The sequence below is a fragment of the Strix aluco genome, chromosome 7 (genome assembly GCF_031877795.1).
Source record: "Strix aluco isolate bStrAlu1 chromosome 7, bStrAlu1.hap1, whole genome shotgun sequence".
Lineage (NCBI taxonomy): Eukaryota > Metazoa > Chordata > Aves > Strigiformes > Strigidae > Strix > Strix aluco.
The window spans coordinates 22,282,891-22,309,008 of record NC_133937.1 but is presented as its reverse complement, the minus strand read 5'-3'; the positions used below and the strand labels follow the sequence as shown (position 1 = coordinate 22,309,008).

General features: G+C 41.5%; 2 protein-coding genes across 6 annotated transcripts; both read left to right on the top strand.

The window, feature by feature from the left end:
• Positions 1-1,581: 1,581 nt before the first annotated feature.
• LOC141925947 (lysosomal acid lipase/cholesteryl ester hydrolase-like) lies at positions 1,582-16,930 on the top strand. 2 transcript variants are annotated; one of them, XM_074830893.1, is made up of 9 exons: positions 1,582-2,039; positions 3,774-3,894; positions 7,594-7,792; positions 8,169-8,278; positions 8,918-9,054; positions 10,521-10,667; positions 12,999-13,070; positions 14,128-14,199; positions 14,956-16,930. In XM_074830893.1, the coding sequence occupies exons 1-9, from the start codon at positions 1,935-1,937 to the stop codon at positions 15,187-15,189; spliced, it is 1,197 nt and encodes a 398-aa protein (XP_074686994.1). In that variant the 5' UTR covers positions 1,582-1,934; the 3' UTR covers positions 15,190-16,930. The 2 variants fall into 2 exon arrangements, with proteins under 2 accessions (XP_074686994.1, XP_074686995.1); XM_074830894.1 differs by lacking the exon at positions 3,774-3,894 and having other exon boundaries at positions 1,952-2,039.
• A 1,943-nt stretch (positions 16,931-18,873) lies between these two features.
• Positions 18,874-23,603, top strand: CH25H (cholesterol 25-hydroxylase). 4 transcript variants are annotated; one of them, XM_074830889.1, is made up of 2 exons: positions 18,874-19,074; positions 19,839-23,603. In XM_074830889.1, exon 2 carries the CDS (start codon positions 22,215-22,217, stop codon positions 23,037-23,039), a length of 825 nt encoding a protein of 274 aa, XP_074686990.1. In that variant the 5' UTR covers positions 18,874-19,074; positions 19,839-22,214; the 3' UTR covers positions 23,040-23,603. The 4 variants fall into 4 exon arrangements, with proteins under 4 accessions (XP_074686990.1, XP_074686992.1, XP_074686991.1 ...); XM_074830891.1 differs by having other exon boundaries at positions 18,874-20,038; positions 20,992-23,603; XM_074830890.1 differs by having other exon boundaries at positions 18,874-20,038; positions 20,975-23,603.
• The last annotated feature ends 2,515 nt before the right edge of the window (positions 23,604-26,118 follow it).

Genomic DNA, 26,118 nt, shown 5'->3' with positions numbered 1-26,118 from the left:
AATACAAAGACTTTGTTTACTTGAGCGTTCTGTACACATACAAGAATAGGGAATGGCTTCAAAAATATGTACGCATTTTAGGGACAAAACTCCTATCTGTACATTCCTTGGAGCTGAAATGGGTACCTGCTGATGAAGAATTCTCCCCAGCCAAACAATTGCAGTTTTGAAATGCAGTTTTCATTACTAAAATAATGTAAATTAACTATACCATAGTAAATGACAGGATCACTTTAAATAGCCTATTTTATGTTGGATTCAATTTAGCCTTGTTTAGCATATAATACCATGTTTGACAGCAGCAGCTGTTGCATTTTATAACTCGGGTTTTCCCCTAGGGGGGAAGAGTACCCTGTAAGTAATTTGACAGAAAACCCAAGTGAACCACTGAGCAATATTTTTACCACCCAAGTTCTTTAAAACCAAATGACCCTAAGAAACAGGATCCAGGAAGGCAAAGGGTCACGTAGTGTCACTTGTGTCAAGTGATGTATCCATGTATCAAAACAAGGGGATGCTATGAAAACTTCAGTGATTTTTCAATTAAAATCTTAATGTTTTCTAAATAAACAGAAACACTCTGTTCTTGACACACTCCTGCTCTCCTACTGTGTATTTTATATCAGGTTTCCGTATTCTTCTGAGGATATTGCTATGGGCCTGGTCTTAGTAACAAGAATATTTATATTATAGGATTGAATTTGGTCCAAGTTTTTGGAAGCGTGGTCACACGTCCCCTGACCACAGGCACGCTTCTCTGGGCAATTATAGATACGCAATGCAGTGCCAACTAGCTGCCTCAGAGCATGAACATAAAACAGGTTTGCAAGAAGCAGTGATTATAACCCTGCAGGAACTGTGTGCCTGCATGTAACTTAAGCCCACTTGTATTAGCTTTTATATATTTAGACTGCGCTCAAAGATGACGGATGGACAACCTATTTGTGGACGAATAGCCGTGATTGCTGACCAGGCTTTACAGCCCTTGCAGAGCAGCAGCTCTTCCCGAGGCGCGGGCGGTCCAGCGCACCGGCGCGGCTCCCGCTGCGGGCAGAGGCCGTGGCGGGCGAGGCCTCACCCCCTCCCCGCTGCGGCCGTTCTCCCTGGAGCCTGCTGCCGGCTCTGCGGCGGCATCAGGGCAGCGGATAAAACGCGTCCTCGCAGGGCGGCACTGTGAGGGGTCTGGAGCCTTCAGAGGAGGAGCAGATGCAGAAGACGAGGAGGGCTGGGAAGCAAAAATCACGGGCGCCGTTCTCGGGGCTGAAAGATTTCTGGAGTCCGGGCGCGCGGGGGGGGACCGACACAGGAATTACTTGAGAAACGCTGCGTCACGCCGGCTCAGGCAGCCCGAGGCCGCGCACCCCAGGCCCGGCGGCAGGCGGAGGCGACGGCGGCCGGGGGCTGCGCGGGGCCGGGCGGGGCGGGGTGGGTCGGGCGGTCCCCGCCGCCGCCGCCGATAGGCCGCGCCGCATGGCCTGAGCGGCGCCGCCGGCCTAGCGCCCTCCTCCCGCCGCGCCGCGCCGCGCTGCTCCGCGCTGGGAGCGGCGGGCGGAGCGGGGCGCGGGTCGGGCGCGGCGCGGCAGCAGCTCTGCGCGGAGGACGGCCCGTCCCGCCCCGCCGCCGGGTGGCTCTGCCGGGCCGCAGGCTCCCGCAGCGGGAGGCGCGGAGGGTGCGGGACGCGCCCGGCCCGGCGGCGCCGGCCGCGCTGGCTCAGCCGCTCGGGGCTGGGCACCGCCTCCGGCCCGCGGCTGCCTCCCCGCCGCCGGCAGCACCGCGGCCGCCCCCGCCCCCGTCACGCGGTCCCGTGCCGGTCGCCGCGCCCGGCGGAGGCGGCACATAAGCCTCGGCGGGGCCCCGCTCGCCGCCACCCCAGCGCCGGGTTCTGCTTCGCTGCGGTGGGCCGGGGCCTCCCGCCTCCTCCCCGTAGGGCCGGGATGCGGGGCCTGGTGGTCGCCGCTTTCCTGCTGCAGAGCATCGCCGGCTCGGGCGCGTTCGCTAGAGGGAGGAGGAATGTGGACCCCGAAACGAACATGAACATCGTGAGTGGCGGGGAGGGAGGGCGGAGTGCCCGGGGTTTCTCGCGGGGTCAGAGCGGGGCGCGGAGCGGGGTCTGGGCGGCGGGCGGTCCCTGCGCGGCTCCGCGGGCGCCAGCCGGGTGCCTCCCGCCCTCCGCAGCCGCGGGAAAAGCTCCGGCAGGCTGCAGGCGGTCACCCCGCGGCTGCTTAGACGTGGTCATTCTCTGCTCCTCCTTCCAGGCCCTTCTTGGTCCCCTCTTGCCTGTGGCTGATCTCTCGCATATTTTCTGATCCAGACCTGTGGTTTTTGCTAGGGTCAGGACCCTCTTTCTAAACTCCTAAAAAAGCGCACGTTTATGAAGCATACTTGGGCTGCTAGCACAGCGCTCCCATCTTCTTACCCACAACTGCTTGTCTTCCTATTTGGTATTTACTCTTTCGACTTTATTCTCCTTCTGCTGCGATAGCCAACTCCTGAAAATATTTGCTGTTAGTATCTGGTATTAGTTGCTCTTTCCTCTGCCCCATCTAAACTGTGCCATTTTTGCACATGTGCAAGAAGATACTTTAAGCTAGAAATGCTTAAGGTCTGTAAGAAGAGAAGTCCTTGAGTTGTCAGTATCATCTAACTATCATTTCGAGGACTGAAAATAGTCATTTAGTCTAAGGCTAATAGCATTTGAACGGAATTTAGCCTTAAAATCGTTTTGGAATGTATAATATCACTGTGGGTGATTAAAGATATATTTAAAAGAAATAGCATGTTTAATTAAATGCTCCTTCTCCTTGCCCAGCAGCTTAAGAACACAACTCTGATCATGTCTTCCATTTCTTATGTTTTCTTAAGGCATGGTTGGTGTCATAAAACCAATTAAATAGCAAGTTCTCTGTCCTAATGGAGTTGCATCAAATGAAAATAACAGCGCCTGAGACATAAGAGATGAGAGATAAACCTGTTAATGAAATTATAGTGTTAAACAAGTGGGGTTTTTTATTATTATTTTCTTGTTTGACTTGTCAGCAAAGTCACTTAAAAGCTCTGCAACAGACATAAGGTTTGAGGAGAAAGGTGAGTAAGAAATGGCACATGAAACTATGAGCTGAGGTGGCAGTGTCAGCAGCACACATGTGAGGAGTGGGACCTTAGTGTATTAAAGCTGCTGTGTTTGTGGTTCATTTCAGCACGTTGCCTAAACATGATTGTGTCTTCTGTATAACAGAGAATTCAGCATGAAGTTCAGATATAAACCTGGAATGTTTTTAAAGAAGCCCTTCCCTTCAGGAGAGGTGAACTCTTCCTCTTCTTCCATATGCCACTCTAGTGCCAGTGGCTTTTTGCTGTCCTCACTTGTTTGTTACCAGAAGATACTGCTTTCCTTGACAGCAGTTTCAATTTTTGCCTGCCAAATCCATGTCTCAGTGTTTTGCCCTGTTATCATAATCTCCTTCTCAACACTTCAGTCTCTCACTGTAAGCAGCGGTTGAGTAACTAATATGACAGTGGAAGGGGACAGACTAGGGAGTCCTCCCACATTCCTAGGACAAGGTTTCTGCTCTGGCTAGTTCCTGACTCTGTACTGGATTAAGTCTCATAAGAAAACCTGCCTGCATCAAATAGGTGGGTGGTATGGCACATTCCTACCACATCCTTTATTTTCACCTCACTGATTTTGGAAGGAACCCAGAGTACTTTGCACATGTTAATGAACTGAGGAGGCTGCCAGTCTGACTCCAAGGCGGTTCCTTTTCTTCCTTCAGAGTCAAATTATTACCTTCAGGGGATACCCTAGTGAGGAGTATGAAGTGACAACAGAAGATGGGTATATCCTTTCCATTAACAGAATTCCTTATGGAAGAAAAAGCCATGAGAGGAGCAAAGGTAAGATTTATGTCTGTTTGGAAAAATGGGAAGTCATGAGAAGGCTCTCTTTGATTTATAAAACTTTTGCTCCTGTAATAATCCAGAAAAAGATTAAAGACTGTATGACCTGTGCAATTAGGATGTTTTACTGGTAAATGTTATGGCCAAAATAGATTAGGCACTTGTAGAGTGACTTGAGTAAAGGAAGGGAGAAGGAGTTAGAAAGCTCTATTTTCCTGTATTTTTGTGACATTAATACAAGCCCTTCATTGTTTGATTTTTTTTTTTTTTTTTTTTTTTTTTTTTGAGGGACTGAGACGCCTGGATTTTCTAGGAAGTAGAAAATGAGGGTTGAGCTTTGTTGGGTTTTTTAAAGTAATAAAGTCTCTTGAAAAGAGATTGATCATAACATTGCTGGGTTATTTCAAACCCCATTTTAAAAAATGTTTCTTCATAACAAATAAGTTTGTAAGAAATACCTGACCGTTTTACAAGAGTTCCCACTAGAATGTTCACAAAATAATTACAGCCTGATTTCTGCATAAAATAAGAATCCATTCGTTAATTTTAATCTCTCCGAAGATCCCTTTGCAGTAAGGTACAAGCCAGACCAATACTGCATACTGCTGGGGTGTCATATTTTACACAGCTGCTTAAATAAGTAAAACAATATAAGATAAAATCCCTTCAGAACATCTTTAGTACAATACATTTAAAAATATATCGCAAATTAGGATACGTAACAGGTAGTTGACAGCAGTCAGCCCAGACCAGTTGTTTTATGGATGTGATTTGATGGTGGATTGGGAGGAGCATGTGCCACCACAGCAGTGTTACAAGCTGTAAGAATTACTGTGAAAGCTGGTGGAAGACCATGGAAGGGATGCAGGGGGTGTACAGGTGAGGAGATGGGGGAGAGAAAGGGTAGGGGGAATGCAGGCTGAAACTTAAGGGAACAATATGGGCAGAGGTTTTTGCAAGGACTGAATGATGGAATGCTTTAAAAGTGAGACAAATGTATGTGGAAGAGGAGAGACACGTAGCCTTTAACTTGCTATCCTTGTACGCTGCATGTGGAATTAACAGTGTATTTGAACAGCAGTGGCCAAATTTGGTATCAGTCTTGTGGCCACCCCTTATAAAAGATCCTACAGGCAATCGCATGCATGCAACAGCAGCCAGTTTGCATAGAAACTGTACATATTCTAAGGACTGCCTCAGAACCCTTTGGACTGAGAAAACCTAGGATGAGAGGTAAAAACATGGAGCTCGCAAAAGAAATCAGTGATTGTTCTGTAGCCCTGGGTGTGAACAAGACCTGTGGAAAAACCCTCTCCTCTGCCAAAAGCCAAGCAGCAGTCTTCCCGACCTTATCTGTTGGGTTTGTATGAGTTAGGATGTTTACACTGTCCACTGTCACTCACAAGGTGGGTGTGTAAAGAACAGTGCATGGATGAGGCCAGTCAAACCTGGCAGGTGTCTTTGTACTTAAGAATTTCAGAGAAGCCTACAGGAAAAAGACAAGCTGCCTTTGTACCTGTTGACTTTGTTGAATCCTTCATCAGGTCAGGAATTCTCCACATTCCCTTTGCCACACCCTCGACCCCAAGTTCATGTTTTGCAAAGTGCTTTAATTTTAAAAACAAGGATTACTGAGCACATTTGGGGAAGTATGATCTCCTAGAAGAATGAAGATTCCAAAGTTCATGTTGATCTTAAGTTTTTATAGACTTGGTATCTTTTCTCAGAAAGATACCAATGATGTGTTACTGCTGACTTAACGTATATATGCCATAATTCTTTTGCAATACCTGCATAATGTGAATAGAATCCCTTGGAATTATGTATCACATGATGTTTTGGAACAAAACCTACAGTTCTTCAGCTAAAAAAAAAAAGGGGGGGGGAAATGTCCAGAGAACCTACAAGCAAAACATCAGTGATTTTTGGTTTTAGTACTAACTAAAATTCTAAAAAAACTGCATAGCATAGGTAAGAAGGGCATGGAAATAAGTCTGTCTTCAACTTCTTGGGGGTGCAGTGAAGAGAAAAATGTGTTCCATAGTGGAAATTGTAGTTTAAGGATGTACCTTTCTTACCTTTCTTATCCCCCCTCTGGGGGGGGATCAGAGATGATATAAAATTATTATTGTCCAAGTCAGTTTGTCATATGATTGTGCAACTCGTGCAGATCTGGTGACTGCTTGGTAAAGTGAAAAGGGAACTGGTAAAAATTGGAGGCTAATAGGGGAACAGAATTAAAGCAGTTAAACCAGAAGTTTGTTGATCTGAGTTTAGTAAAAGGGAAGAAGGTATCAAAGCTAGAAGTGACCATTACTGAAAACTAATGTTAGGCTTGAAAATCCTGCACACTTCATTTGGCAATGAAGTATTACTGCAGCGGAGTAAATAGTTGTGTGGAACTGTGCTGTCTCCAGAGCCAGTTTGACACTGCTGGAGATTTGCTCTGGTTGCAGGGACAGTATGCCACAACATGTTTTCTTAACAAAAGGGGAAAAGCAGGCACTGAAAAAGTTCCTTGTCACAGGTATAAAGGTTGCCAAGAGGGAGGAATATTGCTAACTTGGATTTTGGAACTCACAGCAAACTTTTATGGACATGATCTGGAATGGAGGGTGTAGGTGACTGAAGCAGTTGTGATTTGGCTGTTTCAGCCGAAAGATCCAAGTCTAAATTATCAATGGAGGAAGTATTGCATTAGTACTGTAGTAGAATGATGTGTCATTGGAGGAGGTAAATTCCTGGGTTATCTCTGACATTGAGCTAAACCTACCATGTTATCAAATTTCAGTTATTAAAGCAGAAGAACCCCAAACACCTGTGCTACTGCAAGATCCAGAGACAGATCTGGATTTTCTGAAGGTCATATTCTTCCTAAAGGATTATATGTGAACTTATTTTCTTTGTGTAGAAGCAGGAACCTTCAGGTTTTTTTAATCTGTATTCCACATAAAGATGTCATTTCCCTTTTCAGGATGGGGAAGTCAGGAGAGAGGCTTCCTAAATTCCACCTGGATCTTGACTGTGGTTCTTTTAACTACTTAAGTCAAGGGGAGAAGGTCCTTTGAAACACAGGTTCCCTTGCTGGCTACTTGTACTGCTCTCCAGGTTCTGCCAGAGCTGTGGTAATGGAAGGGAATTGCATAGAGATAGTATTAGTGCCAGTTGCAGAGATTTCCACAGCTCAGCACCCTAGTTTGGCATTGTCTTAACCAGAAAACAAAGATCTCAGTAGCACGTATATAGGAATGCCTTCCCTAGCCTTAGGGGCAGTGCAAGGGTCAGAAGTAGTTTAGCTGTCTCTGTGTTTGGGCCACTTTGCTGAGTATTTGTGAGCTTGAAACAGTTGTAAGGGCTACCTGCATTTTTCTTGTAGCTCCTACTTTTCTCGTGTTTGCTTATTGCACATTTGCTGTCTGTTTTGAACTTCAATGAGTCTTTTGCTCTAGCTGGGAAACTAACAAGTTGCTAGTTTAAAATTCTTAATGATAAAAAGTAGCTGTTTGTGAAAATGTGATCTCATGGCTCTACGAATATTACAGAAATTGCTAATTTTAGTAGATGAAGTATATTTGAATATTTAATCAAATATTCAAAGTGCAAACCTAAAACAAACTTTCAATAACTCACTTGAATTATTCTTAGGCATTCAATTCCAGATGATCAGGAAGCTGTGATAAATGCTTTATTTTTCAGGTCCAAGGCCTGCTGTGTTTCTGCAGCATGGTTTGCTTGCAGATGCCAGCAATTGGATCACAAACTTGGATTACAACAGCCTCGGCTTTATGCTGGCAGATGCTGGCTATGATGTGTGGCTGGGAAACAGCAGAGGGAACACCTGGTCCAGGAAACACACACACTTCACAGTGAAGCAAGAAGAATTCTGGGTTTTCAGGTATCCTCGTCTTGCTAGAGAAACGATACACGCTGTTTGCAAGCAGGCTTATGTTCCTCTCTTTGCCCATCATCTCAGTTCAGTCACACTGTGAATGTACAAGATCTTTTTTTTTCTGCTTATGTGTGCTATCACATATCGGGTCAGTAAAGGGGAGTTTTATGGTCAGTATAGTGGCCTGAGACAGCCTTCATACGTGTCAGTAGAACATTAATTGCTTTCACCGGTGCTTGGCGTGAAGACTCAATCACCTGCTTCATCCAAAGCAAGCTTTTCTTTATGTCCAAACAACTGCTTTGTAGTTCAGTAAAGCTCTGCAGCTGTTCCACACTGATAACTTTACTTACACACCAGACTCTCTATCTTTGCTTTGTAGCTTTGATGAAATGGCTAAGTATGACATTCCAGCCTCAGTGGACTTTATTTTGGAGAAGACTGGCCAGGAACAAGTATTTTACGTTGGCCATTCACAGGGCACCACAGTGGGTATGTGAAGAGATGCATTCGTTAGAATATATTGTGTTTGAAATGACACCAAGTTCCACATACATGGTTTAATGATGAAAAAATAGGGCTTTTGAAATCTACTGCTTCTGGCTTCTAGCTGCTTCCTGGAATAGTCATCAACATTAAAAAGAAAAGACTTAACCTTTCTGTATTTACTTAAAGTGGGAAGCTGTTGAAATGATAAATTGAAGTCACAGGTAGCCACCAGCACAGTTTCTATTAAAATGAATTGATGAATTGTGCATAATGAAGTTAGAGTCACCAGACGTGTAGAATAAAGATTCCCATTTCCAGAGTATTTTGCTGTAGGTAAGGCCTGGCTTGGGTGCTTTTAGACCTGCAGATAGAAAGCGCTGGAAGAGTGCTGGGTTAATTAGCATGAACTTGTTTTTCAGGAGAAAACAAATCCTTCTGTTTTGCCTAATTTAGTTTGTTTTCCATAGTAACTAGATTAATTTAAAACATCTAAACTGAGCCGAGAGACAACAATCAAAGTATTAATCTAAAAATATTTGTGCACACTCAACATATCTTAGATTTTATAGAATCACTGCCAGGTAAAATTCTCATCTAACTTGTGTCAGTGAGGTTGGTTAATTATTCTCATATTATTTACAGCTTTCATTGCTTTTTCAACTTTGCCACAGCTGGCTAAGAAAATCAAAATGTTCTTTGCCTTGGCACCAGTAGCTACAGTCAAGTTTGCCACTAGCCCTCTGGCAAAATTGGGAGTGTTTCCTGACCTGCTACTCAAGGTTTGTATTTGAGAGTAAATGTTTTAAACCAAATGAGGTGTCTCCTTTTCTAGCTGAAAACAGCATAGCAGAGAATATTAATAAATAGCTATGATTAGATTAACATGTTTGACAAGAATACTGGGCCAGTTTTTCCATAATATTGCTGTGGAAGTAAAGCAAGTGGCTTCCCTGGCTTTACTGCTGTCTGATGAGACAGTTTGCATCAGTTTAAAGTAGTATTTTACAATTACAACTTAATAGGTGGAATAAAATAATTATCCATTTACATGTTTCTAGAATTTATGCTACAGAAATCACATGATTAATTAAATAGTTGGTCTATTTTAGAAGAGTCATATGATAGCTTTACACAGAATACTTTTGAATTGTCATGTGTCATGAACTTTAACAGATTTGTTTTGCAATTAACCATTTATTATTAGAAGAGGATCCTTCAGAGTGATTAAGAGCAGCAGCTTTATTTAGGTGCTGTGAATCATCCTGTGGAGGAGTTTACCTTTCCCCATTAACATCAAAGGGAATGTAGGCAGACTAGCAGGCTGCAGTAAGTGCCTGAAGTCAGACATTGTGAACACCCTGCTATGTGTCACTTTTAACCATCACTTTTCTTTCCGCCACCCATGGAGATTCCCACACAGAGCTGTTTGTTCTGTGAGATAAACCCTTCTCTAACATACCTTGTACAGATTTAATGCATGTCTCTTTGCATTATTAGTTCCCTGCTCAAAAGGCAGATACATAAAAGTGATACTAACAGTTGTGATCTCCTGTTCCTTGTGTAATGAACTTTGTCTGATGAGGATAGCAGCTGATCAGTGCCCTGTGCAGATGTTCGTGTTGTGCTGAGGAACTTGGTTCTCATGATGACTTGCAAAAAAGGCTGGAGTGCAGAAGTACATGACAGCCACAAACCCATGGGTCAGTTGCATCTTTAAAGAGCTGTGTCACTTTTTAAGGAAGTCCTCAGTGGGCCATTTTCAGATTTTTGGACATTTTAGAAATATTCATCAAGAGGAAGTGGCCACCACAGTTTATGCAACTTGGTTTTCTTATGTGGTTTGAGGAGGGGAAGCTGCAAGTACAAAGCCATTTAATATTAGCAGATGCGGCTTAAATATTTTAGCCTTAAACAGTTATGATCACAAGAAACTGTGTAGTACTCCTGTAAAATACTGAATTTAAAACTGGTTAGAATTTGAGGTTAGGTTTGGAATTCTTTAGTGATGATCCCAGTTCCCAGTATTTTTTTGTGGGGGTAATGGACTGCAGCATTTGTAGCAGAAGCACTAACCATGACCTTCCCATTGGACTGTAAATGAGGTTGGTAAGGAGATAAATCACTTTCATATGACACACCTGTCACCAGTGCAAATGGAAGTAATTAAGACTGTTGTAGCTTAAAAACTGAACTCAAGTAATTCTGTGCAATTACATGTTTGTCCTATGTGTCTGTTATTTTGTAGGACATGTTTGGAAAGAAACAATTCCTCCCTCAGAATTACTTGCTGAAGTGGCTTGCTACCCATGTTTGCACCCACAGAATACTTGATGACCTTTGCGGCAACTTATTCTTTCTTCTGTGTGGTTTTAATGAGAGAAACTTGAATATGGTATGTTTCGGAGACTTAATAACTGAGTTATTGTGAAGTCTTAACATAGTATTGACTATGTATCACTGTTCTGATTGTCGTTTACATGTAATTAGAAAAAATTGAATGCCTTCATCATACTGAGTTTGGATGAATATCTTTCCTTGGTATAGATGTAGCTACCTATCTTGGATGGATAGAATTAACCTTTTAAATTGTTACTGGAAAGCTCAAATACATTATTTTAGATCTGTTGAGGAAATGGGTAAGAGAAGTGATTAATATGATGGTGCAAGTGTTTAATTCCCTTTGCAAGTAAGCGAGGAATAAAGATACAGTTTTCAATCATTTTCAAGAGAACTGTTGAAGTTTTCTGGTCTCAGTGGACGTGTGAAATTATTTTCTCTGGGACCAGTTTCTGACCCTGCTGATGGCTTCATTTGTGGTTCTAGTTCCAAAGAACTTGCAAAGGACTTTGTCTACCTGGATTTTCAAAAAGCATTCGACACAGTTCCCCACAGAATTCTCACAGAAAAACTGGCTGCTTATGGCCTGGATGAGTGTACGGTCTGCTGGGTCAAGCACTGGCTGGCTGGATGGTCCCAGAGAGTGGTGGTCAATGGAGCTAAATCCAGCTGGTGGCCAGTCACAAGTGGTGTTCCTCAGGGCTCGGTGTTGGGACCATTTCTGTTCAACATCTTTATTGATGATCTTGATAAGGACATAGAGTGTATCATCAGCAAATTCGCAGATGACACCAAGTTAAGTGGGAGTATTGATCTGCCTGAAGATAGGGAGGCTCTACAGAGAGACTTGGATAGATTGGATCTGTGGGCCAACGTTAATGGGATGAGCTTCAACAAGGCCAAGTGCCAGGTCCTGCACTTGGGCCACAACAACCCCATGCATCGCTACAGGCTTGGGGAGGTGTGGCTGGAGAGCTGTCTGGAAGAAAAGGATCTGGGGGTTCTAATTAACAAGCAGCTGAACATGACCCAGCAGTGTGCCCAGGTGGCCAAGAAAGCCAACGTCATCCTGGCTTGTATTAGGAATAGTGTGACCAGCAGAAGTAGGGAGGTGATAGTCCCCCTGTGCTCTGCACTGGTGAGGCCACACCTTGAGTATTGTGTCCAGTTTTGGGCACCTCAATACGAGAGAGAGATCGAGGTGCTGGAGCGAGTGCAGAGGAGGGCAATGAAGCTGGTGAAGGACCTGGAGAATAAACCCTATGAGGAGCGATTGAAGGAGCTGGGACTGTTTAGTTTGAAGAAGAGAAGGCTAAGGGGAGACGTCATCACTCTCTACAATGACCTGAAAGGACCTTGTAGAGAGGTTGGTGCTGGTCTCTTCTCACACGTAATTAGCTATAGAACAAGAGGGAATGGCTTTAAACTGCAACAGGGGAGGTTCAGACTGGACATTAGGAAAAAATTTTTCACAGAAAGAATGATCAGACAGTGGAATAGGCTGCCCAGGGAGGTGGTGGAGTCACCATCCCTGGATGTGTTTAAGGGTCATTTAGATGAGATGTTGGTGGATATGGTGTAAGGGAGAACTTTGTAGAGTAGGGCTGATGGTTGGACTCGATGATCCCAAGGGTCTTTTCCAACCTGAATGATTCTGTGATTCTGACTTGTTCATCAGGCTTCTTTTGTTATCCAAAAGCTAGTGAACAGCAACTGGTGTGAGACTGCCTTTTTTCATAATGCTTCTTAAAATGTTTCTAACTCCCTGAAATCAGTAGAAGCTGGTATCAGTTTACCTACAGGTGGATGAAGGCTGAGGATTTTTTTATTGGCGTGAGGTAGAATTAGCATTATTTTTTTCACCATTCTGTGTGCAAAAATGTACATACTTGTATTTTATATCAAGGTGAAAGTGCATTTTTTTTTTTATGTTTTAATGGTGCATAATATTTTTTTTTCTGCCAGGATTTAAGTTTCCCCTGGGTATTTTGTACTTCTGAACTCAAAGTGTATGAAATTCTGAATCACTTCGGATTGACAGTTACTAGTTTAGATGTAGAGTAATGCAAAGTTTTGGAGGTCCATCTAAATATTAGTTAATGTGCTCCCAATTCTTACAATACTAGCACTTTTTAAAAGATATTCTGAATATATAAAAAATGCTTAGGGGATATCATTATCAGGTTAAAGTTCAGCTTTAAAGTTCTGCAGTTAATTGTAAGTAATCCCCAAAACATTTGAACCTTTTACCTCATCTGTATATATGGCTTCAGTTAACTTTTGTTTATAACAGTTTTAAGATGGATGGAAAATTTTCTGTTAGTTGGTCAAGAAACAATAATTGTTGCACTGTGAGGAGTAAACTGCATTAATTATCTTGTTGCAGAGCCGAGTCGATGTGTATTCAACACACTGCCCTGCGGGAACATCTGTACAAAACATGATCCACTGGAGCCAGGTAGAGTTTCTAGAATCTAAAATGTCTGTGACTCTAGCTTGTTTGTAGAATACTGATGACTCTGATATTTAAATGGTATTAAATGCCAAAATATATATCTGTAGCATAGCCCAAGTGAAATTCTGGAACTGCCAATTGTCAGAACAGCAACTGTTCACTGCAGCTGCTTTGATAACTGACTGATGGTGGCTCACCCCTCTCTCCTATTTCTTTGAAGACAGGCTAACTATAAGTACTTCAGGCCAACAAACAATATAATGGAATAACTTAACTCAGAGATGCTGTAAAAAATATTTGTTCCCCTTTCAGCAAACCCTGGTTTGATTACAAGTTATATTTTTAGCCAGTGAAAAGCAGTAGTCTTTCTGTTCTGTTCTATTCTGTTTGGCTTAATTCTCAATTTTATTAGTGTATTCTGAATTTCACCTCAGTGTACTATTTCATGCCTGTGATGCTATTGTACCTGAAGCTTGCTCAGCAGGCTGACAAATACAAGAACATATTTGCCATGGAAGCAGTGGTCAGTGCTACTTGTGATCTTGTAACTGGACTTAGTCATCTATTCAGAAGCAATGTGTTCTGCTGTACATAGCTGTTCACAGATTTCTTTCCCAGTCAACTCTTGAAGAGACTTTTTTTTTTTTTTCCAGACCTTATATAGACTAATGTTTCTGAAAAATAATAGGTGGTAAATCATACACAATAGATGTTCTAAGAAAGCTTCATGCTGTGTTCATATACAGCAAGATAAATATTTCAGAAGTAGGCATGAAGCTGCTACATCCTGGCTTTGGATGCACTAAACTGTTTTCCTTAATCTTTCCTACTGTTGCTATGATCTAGTCTATGAACAAAGTCTAATGGTATTGAACGTTAATGTTTCCCTCTCCTGTGACACTGGGCAAAGCAGTGGCACTTGTCTGTGTTAATACTTGGCATTTCACTGTTTCTTGTGTCAGTTGACTTTGCCAGTTCTCCAGGTGACCTATATTTTTTATTCCTGCAATAAAATTGTTGCAGTTTTTCTCTGTATCTGTGAATATTTGTTTATTTCTAGGCTGTGAAGACTGGGGAACTCAAAGCTTATGACTGGGGAAGCAAGGCTGCAAATATGGCTCACTACAACCAGGTAAACATCTTTTATGGATATGTTATAATTCTTAAATGTCACAGAAAGAGTCCTTAGGAGCTTCTCTAGCATGCAGCATAAACACAGCACCCAGAGAGCCACATTGCCCAGTAACCAACTGAAGATCTGCCTTCTCCGAAAAAAAGACAGGACTATGGAGCTCTGAGGTAGTCCTAAGTCAGTATGGAGCCCAAGCTTGGATACAAAGTTGTGATGGCATATTGTTTTTTGAGAATGGTCCTGCCTGCCTACATCATGAGATCCCACTGCACTTCTCACAATAAGGCAAAGACTGTCAGTTTATGTGTATTGCTTATCTTCAGCCTGTTTAATCTCCATGCATGTTTGTTTCTAAAATGCTATATGCAATACTAAAAATATTTAGCCCCTTGTCACTTTAGTGACTGGGAAAGGTTGCAGTATCATACTTTCAGAGTAGCAATCACTTTTAGTATTTGATTAGGGTTTAAAAATAACTTGAATGGGATGCATTCTCTAAGACTTCTGCTACCCTGCTATCTTGCAAACTCCTCAAACCACGTCTTTATGGCCATGTGTGCTGTAATACTGCAGGACTCTTGAAGTTACATTTTCTGTTTAGTCAGGACTCATTCTCCATCTCTGCCTGAGAGAGGAAGAGAAAATGAGAATTTGACACATTCTTCTTGCATTTGCTAGTATGTTACATTGCAGTGTAGTGTCACGCTGAAGACTTGTTCTTTCTAATGCTTTTGTTTTCACTTTCCTCCTCCTCAGTCTACACCCCCTTTCTACAAAATAAAAGAAATGACTGTACCAACTGCAGCGTGGACTGGTGGACAGGACTGGCTGGCAGACCCAAAGGATGTTGCTATGCTGCTCACTCAGATCACAAACTTGGTTTATCACAAAAACATTCCAGAATGGGAACATTTGGATTTCATCTGGGGCCTTGATGCACCTTACCGCATGTATAATGAAATAATTAACATGATTAGGAAGTATCTCTAAACCGGCATGGTATTTTAGAGTATTAGTTTACCAGGAATTTGTCTTTTCGGAACATATGCTTTTCTGGCAATAATGCTACATTGTTTATTTATGATGCACTTTTAAAATGCCAGCAATGACTACTGAATTGGATTCATATTCAGTTTGTTTTTCTCAGTATTATTTCTCTCTCCTGCAGAAATTCTCATTGTATCCTGCTGATTTTGCACACAGTGGCACTCAAAAAACAGCAGTGTGACTTTGCACAAAAAGTAGTGTGTCATGTGCATATAAATTTAGTGACATGTCTGAAAGACAAGTTAGTCCATTCAGCACCTCAGGTGCTTGACAGTTAAAACAATAAGTATTTCACTGTGCATAAACCACTGCCATTTCTCAGTACATTGCCACTTCTGAGTATGTTTCAGAAGAACTCCTTGTACTGCAGAGACCCATTTGGTGCTGGTACTTTAAAAAGCACTTAGTGATTTTTTTTCTGCGTTATTATTTTAGCCATCACATACAAGCTAGCTACATCAGATGACTTTCTTTTTCAATATTACACAGAACTGTCATGAAGCCAGAGAAGATGACCACTGTCAGTTGAAATATCTTACTTTAGGACTGATTCATTGCTGTGTTTTTCTTGATTTAATTGTGTCCCTGAAGCCTTTCATGTTTCATGTACCAGCTACGGATAAGGATTGTTATTTGCCCTTGCAGATTCCTGGAACAAGAGAAGCGGTTAAAAGAAATACCACTTTCAGTTAGCTTTATCAATAGGTTATGACTTTCAAGGAGAATGTTGTAACATACTCGTGTTTTGTTTTCTTTGCACTGACCACTAGAAAACAAGCTCCCCCAGTATACTACTGAGGAGGGAAGAGCCAAAGCATTAATTCTGTAGCTTGAGTGACTTAATTTGCTTGGACTTTTCCCTTTAATCATCTGCTGCTTTGAAGATCTGTTTACTTCTTAGCTGTTTATGTGGTGCTTACCACCATTGTATTCAGGAACTATTCAACACCCTGGTGAAGCCTGGCAGTATTAACCGCAGTTTCCATTTGTCGCAGTTTCCACTTCAAAATGGGGCTAAGCCCCCATTTAATGGGGGGAGAGGATTCACATCTGCTTCAGAGGTCTGACTTTGGAGCTGTAATTGTCTGTAGTATAGGTGCCTTGCTCTTTGCATTGACTATGCAGAGGACTTTGGCTCCTCTGAATTGCACAAAAGTTCCAATTGTAGATGTATGAGCAATCTCTGGAGGCAGTTGCCTCAGTCCAGATGATAAATTCTGTGCCAGGCTTGGATTCAATCCAGATTTCTGTCGGTAATGCCAACAGGATAAAAAGCCTTTTCTACATGGCATAGAAAATAGTGCATTTTAAACTGAGGCAAACTTTTTTTTCATAAAAAAAAAAAAAAAAAAGGAAAAAAAAAAAGATGCATAAGCCATAAATAAGGGTTTGTTTGGTTGGTTTGTTTTATTCCTAATTCAGACTCAGGGAATCCTCAGGCCTTGTTTAAGGAAAAAGTGGTTCATGGTATTTCAGTTGCAATTCTTAGCAGGACCTCTAAATTTGCTTTATATTGTAGCAGCCATGTTTGCTTCACCTTGTTGTGCTGAAAGGAAGTTTCTGTAGGAATCCAAAGTGGCTAACTTAGCGCTTGAGAGGGTATGTGATACAGCAAGAGCCATGTGCATCATGTTTATTAAGCTTGAGATATTTCAATAAACATGAGACCTGCTTGAAGTTTGGAGCAATGTGTTGTGTTTCACTTCTTGTTGTTTCATGAATGCATGTGACAGAATCCAGAAACCCGAGTCTGTTTTTCACAACTATTCATCCGTAGAACAAGTACAATAAAAAAGTAGAATAACCAAGTAAGCTTCCTTTTTATTTTTGTCCTGAAAGAGGCTTTTCCTAAGCCTAAAAGGCCATTCATGTTTTGGGGGACTTCTCTGAGACTTTTAAGTAAGATACCAATTGTAAATAACTGCTCACAAGACAGAGTCATTTTCTAAGCCTCTGGGTGAGGCTCCTTTCAAACCACTGTCATGGTGGAAAGCTTCTTAAACCTTGGGTAATTGGATTGCTTAATGGACTGTCTGGTAATCTCATAAATAGCATTTAACAACATAGTAACGCAGGGAACTAATCTGCTGCAGTATATTTGACCCAGCTTTTGACCTTTGTCATCTTCAATAATAAATATGCTCAGGCTGTACCTTTCTGTACATTCTGAATGCAGTAGATGTGTAGTCAAGATAGCAGGGTTTATTAAATCCTGTGTGTTGCCAGCTTTGTTGGCTGATGAACCCTCTGTGTGCCTGGAAATAGAGCTGGAATACTGGAAGCTTTACACAAAAGTCATTATGGAGCTTCTCTGCTTCACTGGAGCAGGGATGGTTATGGGAATTGTGAGCTGCCATGCTCTCCCTGGCTTGCTAAAGTTACAAGCACTGTGTGCCACAAACTTGGAGAGGTGTCAGTGGAAAGAAATGTGCAAAATAAGGCACCCTGAACATCAAGGAGAAGCATGAGAAGCTTGGTCTAATAAGAGTGAGCAGTGATGAATGGTACATTTTTCAAAGCAGATCTTACGTACTTAGTGCCTGTTCTATAGACATCTTTGTTATAGATGTATATAGATGATGTTGAAGGTTGGCTGAATGTCAGCTTTGGATAATATAAAAGTGTGCTAGCATAACAGAGGGCGTTTGATATAACCAGTTTTCTATAAATTACTCTTTTTGGTGCATGTACCATACAAAAAAAAAAAAGGAAGCATGAAATACTTTAATATGAAAAGTTACAAATGGCTTTAATCAGTAAGATATGAGAAACCTTGATGGCTGAATAGGTTTTCTGATATATAATAAAATGTGGCTCTTGGTGGAAGATTTTCCTTATAGTTAAAGCATTTATGTCTTCTTCCTTTCTTTGATGTCTTATAAAATACAAACTCATGCTACAGCATTGTCCGTCACGAGCATGCTACTAATGGCCTCTCTTCTCCAGTAACCTATTTTCAAATAACTTTGTCTGAACAAAATCATTGAAATCATCAGTGAAACAAAAAATTAAAAAGGTTGGGTGGACAGTAGCCACACGTGTAACATGATTGCTTAAGTCTTATTTTCTGAGGTTATTCAGCTGAAAAGTGTCAGTTGTGTTCTGACTCCTCCAGAAATGATGAATATGTGTAGCTGTAGAGGATGAGAATCAATTTCTCACTACTGAATTATGAATGAAAGAATTTTAGGATCTTTTCCTGATGGTTATTATTTTAAAAACTGATCTTGATAAGGTAAAGCTTGAGAATTAACAATTTACTTTGCTGGCAGCTTTCCATCCCCAGCCATTGTTAGGAATTCATTAAAAAGATCTTTGGTTAAGCTTTTTTTCTGTGCTGGCTGGAGAGGTTTTTGGTGAAGCTTAGCTGGGGAGGTGGAGTGTTGGTATGAAAATAATTTGGTTAAGAAAATGTGTTCTGTTAAGAGAAGCATTTTATGTTTAGCCTAAAGTTTTTCACCAAAACTGAAGAGGAATGTGTGTTCTTCATCCCCAAGTACCGGCCGTGCGTGTGGGCTCAGGGTTCAAGCTGCTTACCGGGGCCGCGAGGAGCGGAGGCTCACGTCCCTTTGGATTCAGATCCCGGACTTGAACGTCGGTTCCACCTAAGCAGAAGGAGCCTCTACGTTGGCAGGAGGCGCCGGTGCCCAGCCCCGCTCCCCGGTGCCCTCCGCCGCGACAGCAGAAGGGGCCGTGGCGGGGCCTGTCCGCTGGGGGGCGCCGTTGGCCGCGGCGCGGCGGCGGGAGCGCCGGGAGCTGGGTCAGCGCCGCGGGAGCGGCGGGCGGGCGCGGAGCTGCTGAGCGGGTCCCCGGCACTCGGGGAGCGAGGTGAGTTAGGATGCGAGGACCTCAGATTTATTGCACTTCTGCAGCGTGGTAACAGTTGCTTTCGAAACGAGGGAAGGGACTGCCTCCCTCTGCCTTTGCTCTGGATGCTGTCCTGCTTCCCTGCTGCTGTCCTGAACAAGTTACCAACCCTTTTCCCCAGACCCTTTTTCTGGTAGAAGGCTCAGCATGCACTGGGATGTCGCCTTATCTCTGGTACAACAATAACCCTGCCATAAAGAGGGAGAGAAGAGGAGGAGAAAAAAGGAAATTTTGCCTCTGCTGCTGTGACATTAGTTTCAGTATGTTGATCCTGGTTTTCCCTCCTGCTAACTTTTCCTCATTTTTCTACCCACTTAGTGTTTTGCTGTTCACCTTATAGCTTGTACCTAACAGAGGAGCTTGCTTGAGGTAGGTGCTTGCATTTTGTGCTCATGTGGAATCTATTTAAGACCCTTTGCGGGGCCTCATTCCAAACTATGTGCCCTTCAACCTAAACTCTGTAGCAGGAGTCTTGAATTTTTGAGAGACCCGTTTAGAGTCTTGTAACACATGGGAAAGTTTGGCAACATTGCAAGTTGAGTGAAAAAAGCTGGGGCTGTATTGCTGAATTAAGTACAGAAAGGATTTGTTGCATACTTTGTCTTTTCTTCACACTGTGCCTTGTGCTGACAAAGAAACACATGTTAGCGGAGCGGAAATATGTGATAAGTGCTTTTTTGGTGACTAAAACAAACAGCTTGTACTCTGTTTTCTGGAGAATACAGGTTTGCCCTCTCTGATGCATGAGGATTAATTTTTCTGAGCATACTCACTTGCTTCGCCTGACTCAGCACCCAGCTGGAGTACGGCTTGCCAGCAGACCCCATCCTCCAGAGCGCCTGCAGATGGGGCGCGAAACGTGGGCAGCTGCGTGGCTGGCACTGTGGTGTGCTGAGCCTGGCTTGGGGCTGCGTCAGGCTCCCAGGTAAGTTCTGCTCGCTTTGTGCCTTGCTTGAGCTTCATGTTGCAGGATATACTAGTAATAAGACTGCAGAATTCCATTATTTTTCGTTAAGGGATTGAAGAATATTTTTCTATGACCTAATCTTCAGGCAAAATGCCTATTCTTCAAATTTTAGCTTATAGGCAGCAGTGGTTCTAAGACTTCTTGAGACTCCACATGGCTATTCAGGATTAGTTGGAGGAGTGTCTTTAGGGCAGCTGAGCAGATTCTGTCAATCTCCCTTTAGGCAGATTTGGAATACATTATAGAATAAATTTAATCCCTGTACAATTCAAATAAAATAGAGAATCATATATCCCATCTGGGAGGCTTAATTTCTGATTGTAACTACATAAATCAACAGAAAGCATCTCTCACAAGAATATTTTCAGACCCAGACAGTGATTGAGTTACAAATGCATTTTTCATGTCCTTATTGTGAAATGGAGGTCAGGATAAAATACAATCAGAAGATTGAAATTAAACTCTTGGGTGTAGATCCTCATCCATTAAATTAGTGTTTCTCACTGGGTTTTAGTTTCACTGCATTCAACAGTCTGATTTAACTGAGTTCAACACAACAGTCTCACAACAGCAGAGAATCTGAATCTATTCCTAAAATGTATATGCACTGGGCAGAGTCTTTCAAGGCTGTACCATACCTGTCTCCAACAAAGAACTTCTGGTTGCCTGGACAATAGCACAGATAATGTTACTGTTTCAATAAACTCCTTGAAGTCTAAGGAGAGAGGAAATCTGCACATCCTTAAGAGCAAAAACTCTTGAAAACAGTTGAGATTGAAAGCGAACTGAAGTATTAGGAGAAGTCCATGTATAGTTCAGAAAAGGTCACTGCTATTTAATCGTTCTTAATTACTGAGAAGCAAGGAAATTCCATCTCCCATTTCCCTCCATCAGATTTCTTTTCTGAACAGCAAAGAACTAAAATGGTCTGAACAAGCTAATAAAGTCATCAGGAAGTTGAGCTCATTTCCAGTATTAGAACAAACGCTGTACCTACAAAAGAGGTGAGTTCATAGGAAGCTGATGGCAAGCTCTGTTTCCCTAAATGTTCAAAGCTTTGTCTTTTTCTAAAAGCACAGAAGAAGTGATGTCTCAGTGGTTAAATCAAAACCTCCATTGTTTACCCCTAAAATACTTTCAGCAAATTAGAAATGTTGAGAGTCAAGCCTGCTAGCTTCTCTCTGCTGTGTGCTTGCCTATGGCCAAAGGAAGATACTTTAAAGGACATAGGTCTAACCAGTGGATCTTTTAATTGCATACTTAGCTTGATACTTGGGTGAAGGATGATTTTCATATCATATTGCTCAAAGACCTGTTGAGATGTGGAGCGAATACTGTAATCATGCAATAATACTTGTCAATAAGTATCTGTTTGGAAGTGTAACAAGATTTTACCTTATATTCTTCCCAGCAAATTGGGGATATTTTGTTCTCCAAAAGTTGTTGGCTCAATTTTGCATCTAGTCAAGTCAGGTGGATTTTGCCTTGTCAAGTAGGTACGGGAGCATAAAGGACAACATGACCTTAAAAGTAGATGGAGATAAGTCACAGCCACCACATTCAGACTGGAAGCATAGTGTAGGTCTCCTTAAGGTTTTGACTTAGCCTGTTGTATACCCAAGGGATCATTAAGAAAAATGTGTGTTCGCACATATCAATTGCCCACCAAACGTCCACAGGTCAGACCTGGGGTTTAGGTACACGTACATCTTTGGTAGCAGTCACATTAAAACATCAATGGTAGATTGTATTTCCTTACCTATAAAGGCAAAAGGATAACAAAGGATGACACAATTTAAAATTAGTAAGAGACAGCAGTTTTTCAAGTGTGTGCACTAAGTGGAGTGGAAAATGTTCCTACCGTCTTTCTCTGAATTCCAGTGTTAGAGTTTCGCATTTCTGCTTATTTTTCCTATCATGCAAATCTCTTGTAGAGCTCCAGTGATTACCCTGTCCAGCTAATTCTGATCTGAGATTGTAATGCATTATACCACTTCTGTATAACAGGAAAGGGAACTTCCTCTTTAAAGCTATGTATTACTAAGCAAGGAGGATTTTTGATGGGCGGAGTTTTCCCTTGAGCCAGCTCGATAAAGGCTTGCAGGATTTACAGACCGCTCAGACTGCAAGCAGCATGAACTGCAGCCTGGCAGAGAGAGTGCTGCTGAGCTACCCGATGGACAGACAGCGGGACAGGTTGTGCCTTCAGTCTCTTTGGGACTTTGTCACAGCAGAAGAGCCATTGATCAAGTCCCCGTTTTTTCCAGTGCTGTTTTCTTTCACAGCATACATGGCTTTCTGTCTTCCATATATTGCACTGGACTTTTTAAGCACTAGACTACCAAACTTGAGAAAATACAAAATCCAGCCACAGAACTATCCAACTCTCTCAATGATGGTGCCTTGCATTATTCAAAGTGCTTATCACCATGTTGTTTTGATCTTCCCGGTGACGTTTCTGCACTGGTACTGGAGACCAATGAATCTCCCAGTGCTAGCTCCAGAGCTGCCTGAGGTCCTGCTGGAAGTAGGAGTTTGCCTGTTTCTGTTTGATTTTGAGTACTTCCTGTGGCATTTGCTTCACCACAAGGTGCCTTGGCTCTACAAGACCTTCCACAAGGTCCATCACAAACATGTGTCAACGTTTGCGCTTACTACACAGTATTCCAGTGTATGGGAACTGCTCTCGCTGGGATTTTTTGCTGCTATCAACCCAGTGCTCCTCGGATGCCATCCTTTGACAGAAATGATTTTCTTCCTTGTAAACATTTGGTTGTCAGTGGAGGACCATTCAGGATATGACCTTCCATGGTCAACTCACCGACTTGTGCCTTTTGGTTTGTATGGAGGAGCACCACATCATGATCTCCATCATCTGAAATTCAAATCAAACTATGCTCCTTACTTCACCCACTGGGACAAACTCTTCGGGACATTCACAGAGTCACATTCTAATTAAGGATACTTACCTGTGGATGAACTCTTATTTTTTTATAGACTAAACTGGGACATTAATTTTTCAGAGACATACAGAAGATTGTATATTTGAAGCTGCCTATAAAAGCAATAGCTATTTATAACAAATCCTCTTAATATATGTGTATTTGTACGTATACTTGCAACTGCCTATATTAAATGACTGCAAACAGGAGGGTAAATATCTGTTGCTTAAATTTGTTTGAGTCAAAGGTATAAGGGAAGCATTAAGAGACATTCTCTCTTCTTTCCTTCTTTCCAGCTTTCATAAAGCACGTATTGTATTACTGTATGATGTTTTATACATACGCCAGAACAATTATCTTACTGTTGTAGGATGATTTATGATGTAAACAGAAAAGGTACACATCATGGATTTTGTGGAGTTTAATCTGCCAGAGCATATTATTGCACAATGATGTTGTAAAATTGTTTGATCAACAAAACTAGTTGGCTAACTGTGCAATAATGTTGATAATTATGTTTTAAACCTTGATGTACTGCCTGTTTTTAATAGAAAATAAATATGGTAATTCTTTTATAATTATATTCTGTTTCATTTTATTCATTCCTCTGTTCATATTAGGAACAGGTATGATTACTTTTGCATAGGTGTCATTTATTTGAGTTTCAGAGTTTCAGACATTTCTTATTAAAATATTGTCATATTATTTCAAAAGTGAACCATTTACTTTTTCTCTAGAATCACATTATTTTTAAATAGTTTTCAATTCTGTAGAAACAGAATATTGAAGAATGCAGTTTAAAAAGTCATGGTGAAATGTTATTATTACATTTGTGAGAACTTTGAATAATTTTCATTAAATTTTTGGTGTGAGAACAGAACATTAAGCAGCCCCTTAATAAAAGGGAGCATTAGTCCTTCACAGCCACATCAATTAATTGTTACATGCAAAGACCTGGCAAGGAATATAAACAGGGTTTCTACAAAACAGATGATTCTATCAAGCAGATTTCAGAGGAATAGAATCAAAACTTTCAGGATCCTGAATCATAGAACAAAACACCTACATGTTGCTAGAACAGTTATACATAAAACATTGTCATGTAGTCTCACAGAAGTCACACTGAAAAAAATAAGCATGAAGAGATCAGCAGGTCTTCCATGCCTCATTCACCAGAGATCCATATAGACTTCTTATGTTTGCTAGATAATATTTTAAAGCTTATAATCTTCTATCCTGTATTGCTAATAAACTTCTCAGGAAAGTGATGGGAACAGAGAAAATGAAAATAATGTAGAGTGTGTGTAATGAACACTTAATGCATCATCATCCAAAAATGTCTTTGTCATTATGTCTAGAGGGTTGTGTGATCTTACAGAGGCTGTTTGTCCAGGAGAAGAGAGAACCCTTAGTATTTCCAACAATGTGAACTTATAAAGAGAACAGCACTTTTGGACACTGCATCTTTTTGATAACAGGAAATAATTTTCATAAACATCTTCATAAAAAGTACAAAATGCTGCAGTCTTAATACTTAACTACTCCCTCTGCTCTCTGGGTATCACAGAAGAGCAACCCTTCTTTTCAGTGGTAAGAACATGACACATCCTGAGAGCAAAAACTGAGGCTTAAAAGAATACAAAACTGGAATTCTTGCCATGCTTCTATTCAGCTGAAAGAAAGAAATCCCAATCCTTCTGATGATTATAATCTTAAGTATTTTGGGGTGTGTTACAAAGAGAAGGAAGTATTCTTTTTTCCTGCCAAATGCAGGAGGCAAAATACAGTCTTTGATTTCTTTGAGCTGTTTAGCCATTTTGAGGTATCCCAAAGTTACTCTCTCAGTTCTGAAAATCCCACTTAATTCAACTGAACATCTGAAGGGGGTGCTCTGTGGTTTCAATGAGTTATACCTTATACTATAACTATATATTGTAACTATACACTATAACAGTCTGTTTCACGTACTATTGGCTCTCTAAGTAAGCAAGGTTAAGGCTAACTGGTACTTGGATATGTTGCTATAGAAAGCCTATGAGCAGATCCCACAAGAAAGGTTGCAGCTGAACCCACAAGGATTATTCCACTTTTTTCAGTGAAGTTTAAGAGTTGATACAACAAATACTTTAGTACTGGAGAAGGGCAGCTAGCTGCAGGAAAAACTATGCTTGCTCTTGTCAAGTCAAGTGAGATAGTCTCGTTTGGCATTGACAGGGCAGTGTAGCAGCGGTGAGGATGATGAAAGTGACAGCGGAAGGAGGCAATGTACTGCATGATGGTCCTGCCTACTCCTCTCTCCCTCACATCCTCAATGTTTGCATGACTTCAGACACACACCAAGAATGCATTTCCTCAAATATGGAATTTCCCCCAGGTTATATCTGTACTGAACCTCATGCGAATCAGACCTGGAATCTTGGTTTAAAGGCTCATTATTGCATGAACTTGGAATACTAAAACAAAATAAAATTGTCAGATGAAAATTTGACTAGTACATGTCTGGAACAGCTTATTTGAATTCTGTGCTAGAACTATCTGTACTTTGTCAACATGACGTAATCCTACCATACCTTGTCCCTGTTTCTCCAATCCTTTGAAGGAAACTTAGGCTCTAAACCGTGAGGGATTGAAACCATTTGCGTATTGTGTGGACTTTGAAGCACTTTCTGTAACAGTGTACTATAATATAACTTTAGGTGTATGTATGAGAAAAACTCATGAGCAGAAGACCCAGACAAATATGTAACTTCAGGCCTCTGCAATTCAATGAAAAGCAAAACATGGACAAAAACATACTGAAACTAAAGCAAATAAGAGTTGGTTTTTTTCCTGTTTTCATTGAAAGTTCAGCAAATACTGTAGCACTGAGTGTGAGTTCTGTGTATTGATGGTGCTGAGATTTTTAAAACAGGATTTTACAGATGTTACTTCCTATATTTGCATTTCCCTATGGTCTTAACCACAAGTCTTCACCAGACAAATGGAATGGCATGATACTCTACTGTAAGGGTTTATGTCAGAAAACAAAAAACAACTTTCTCTCTTCTGTTCCAAAATTCTCCTAGCTTCCTTCCTCATTATAATGTAACATGATGT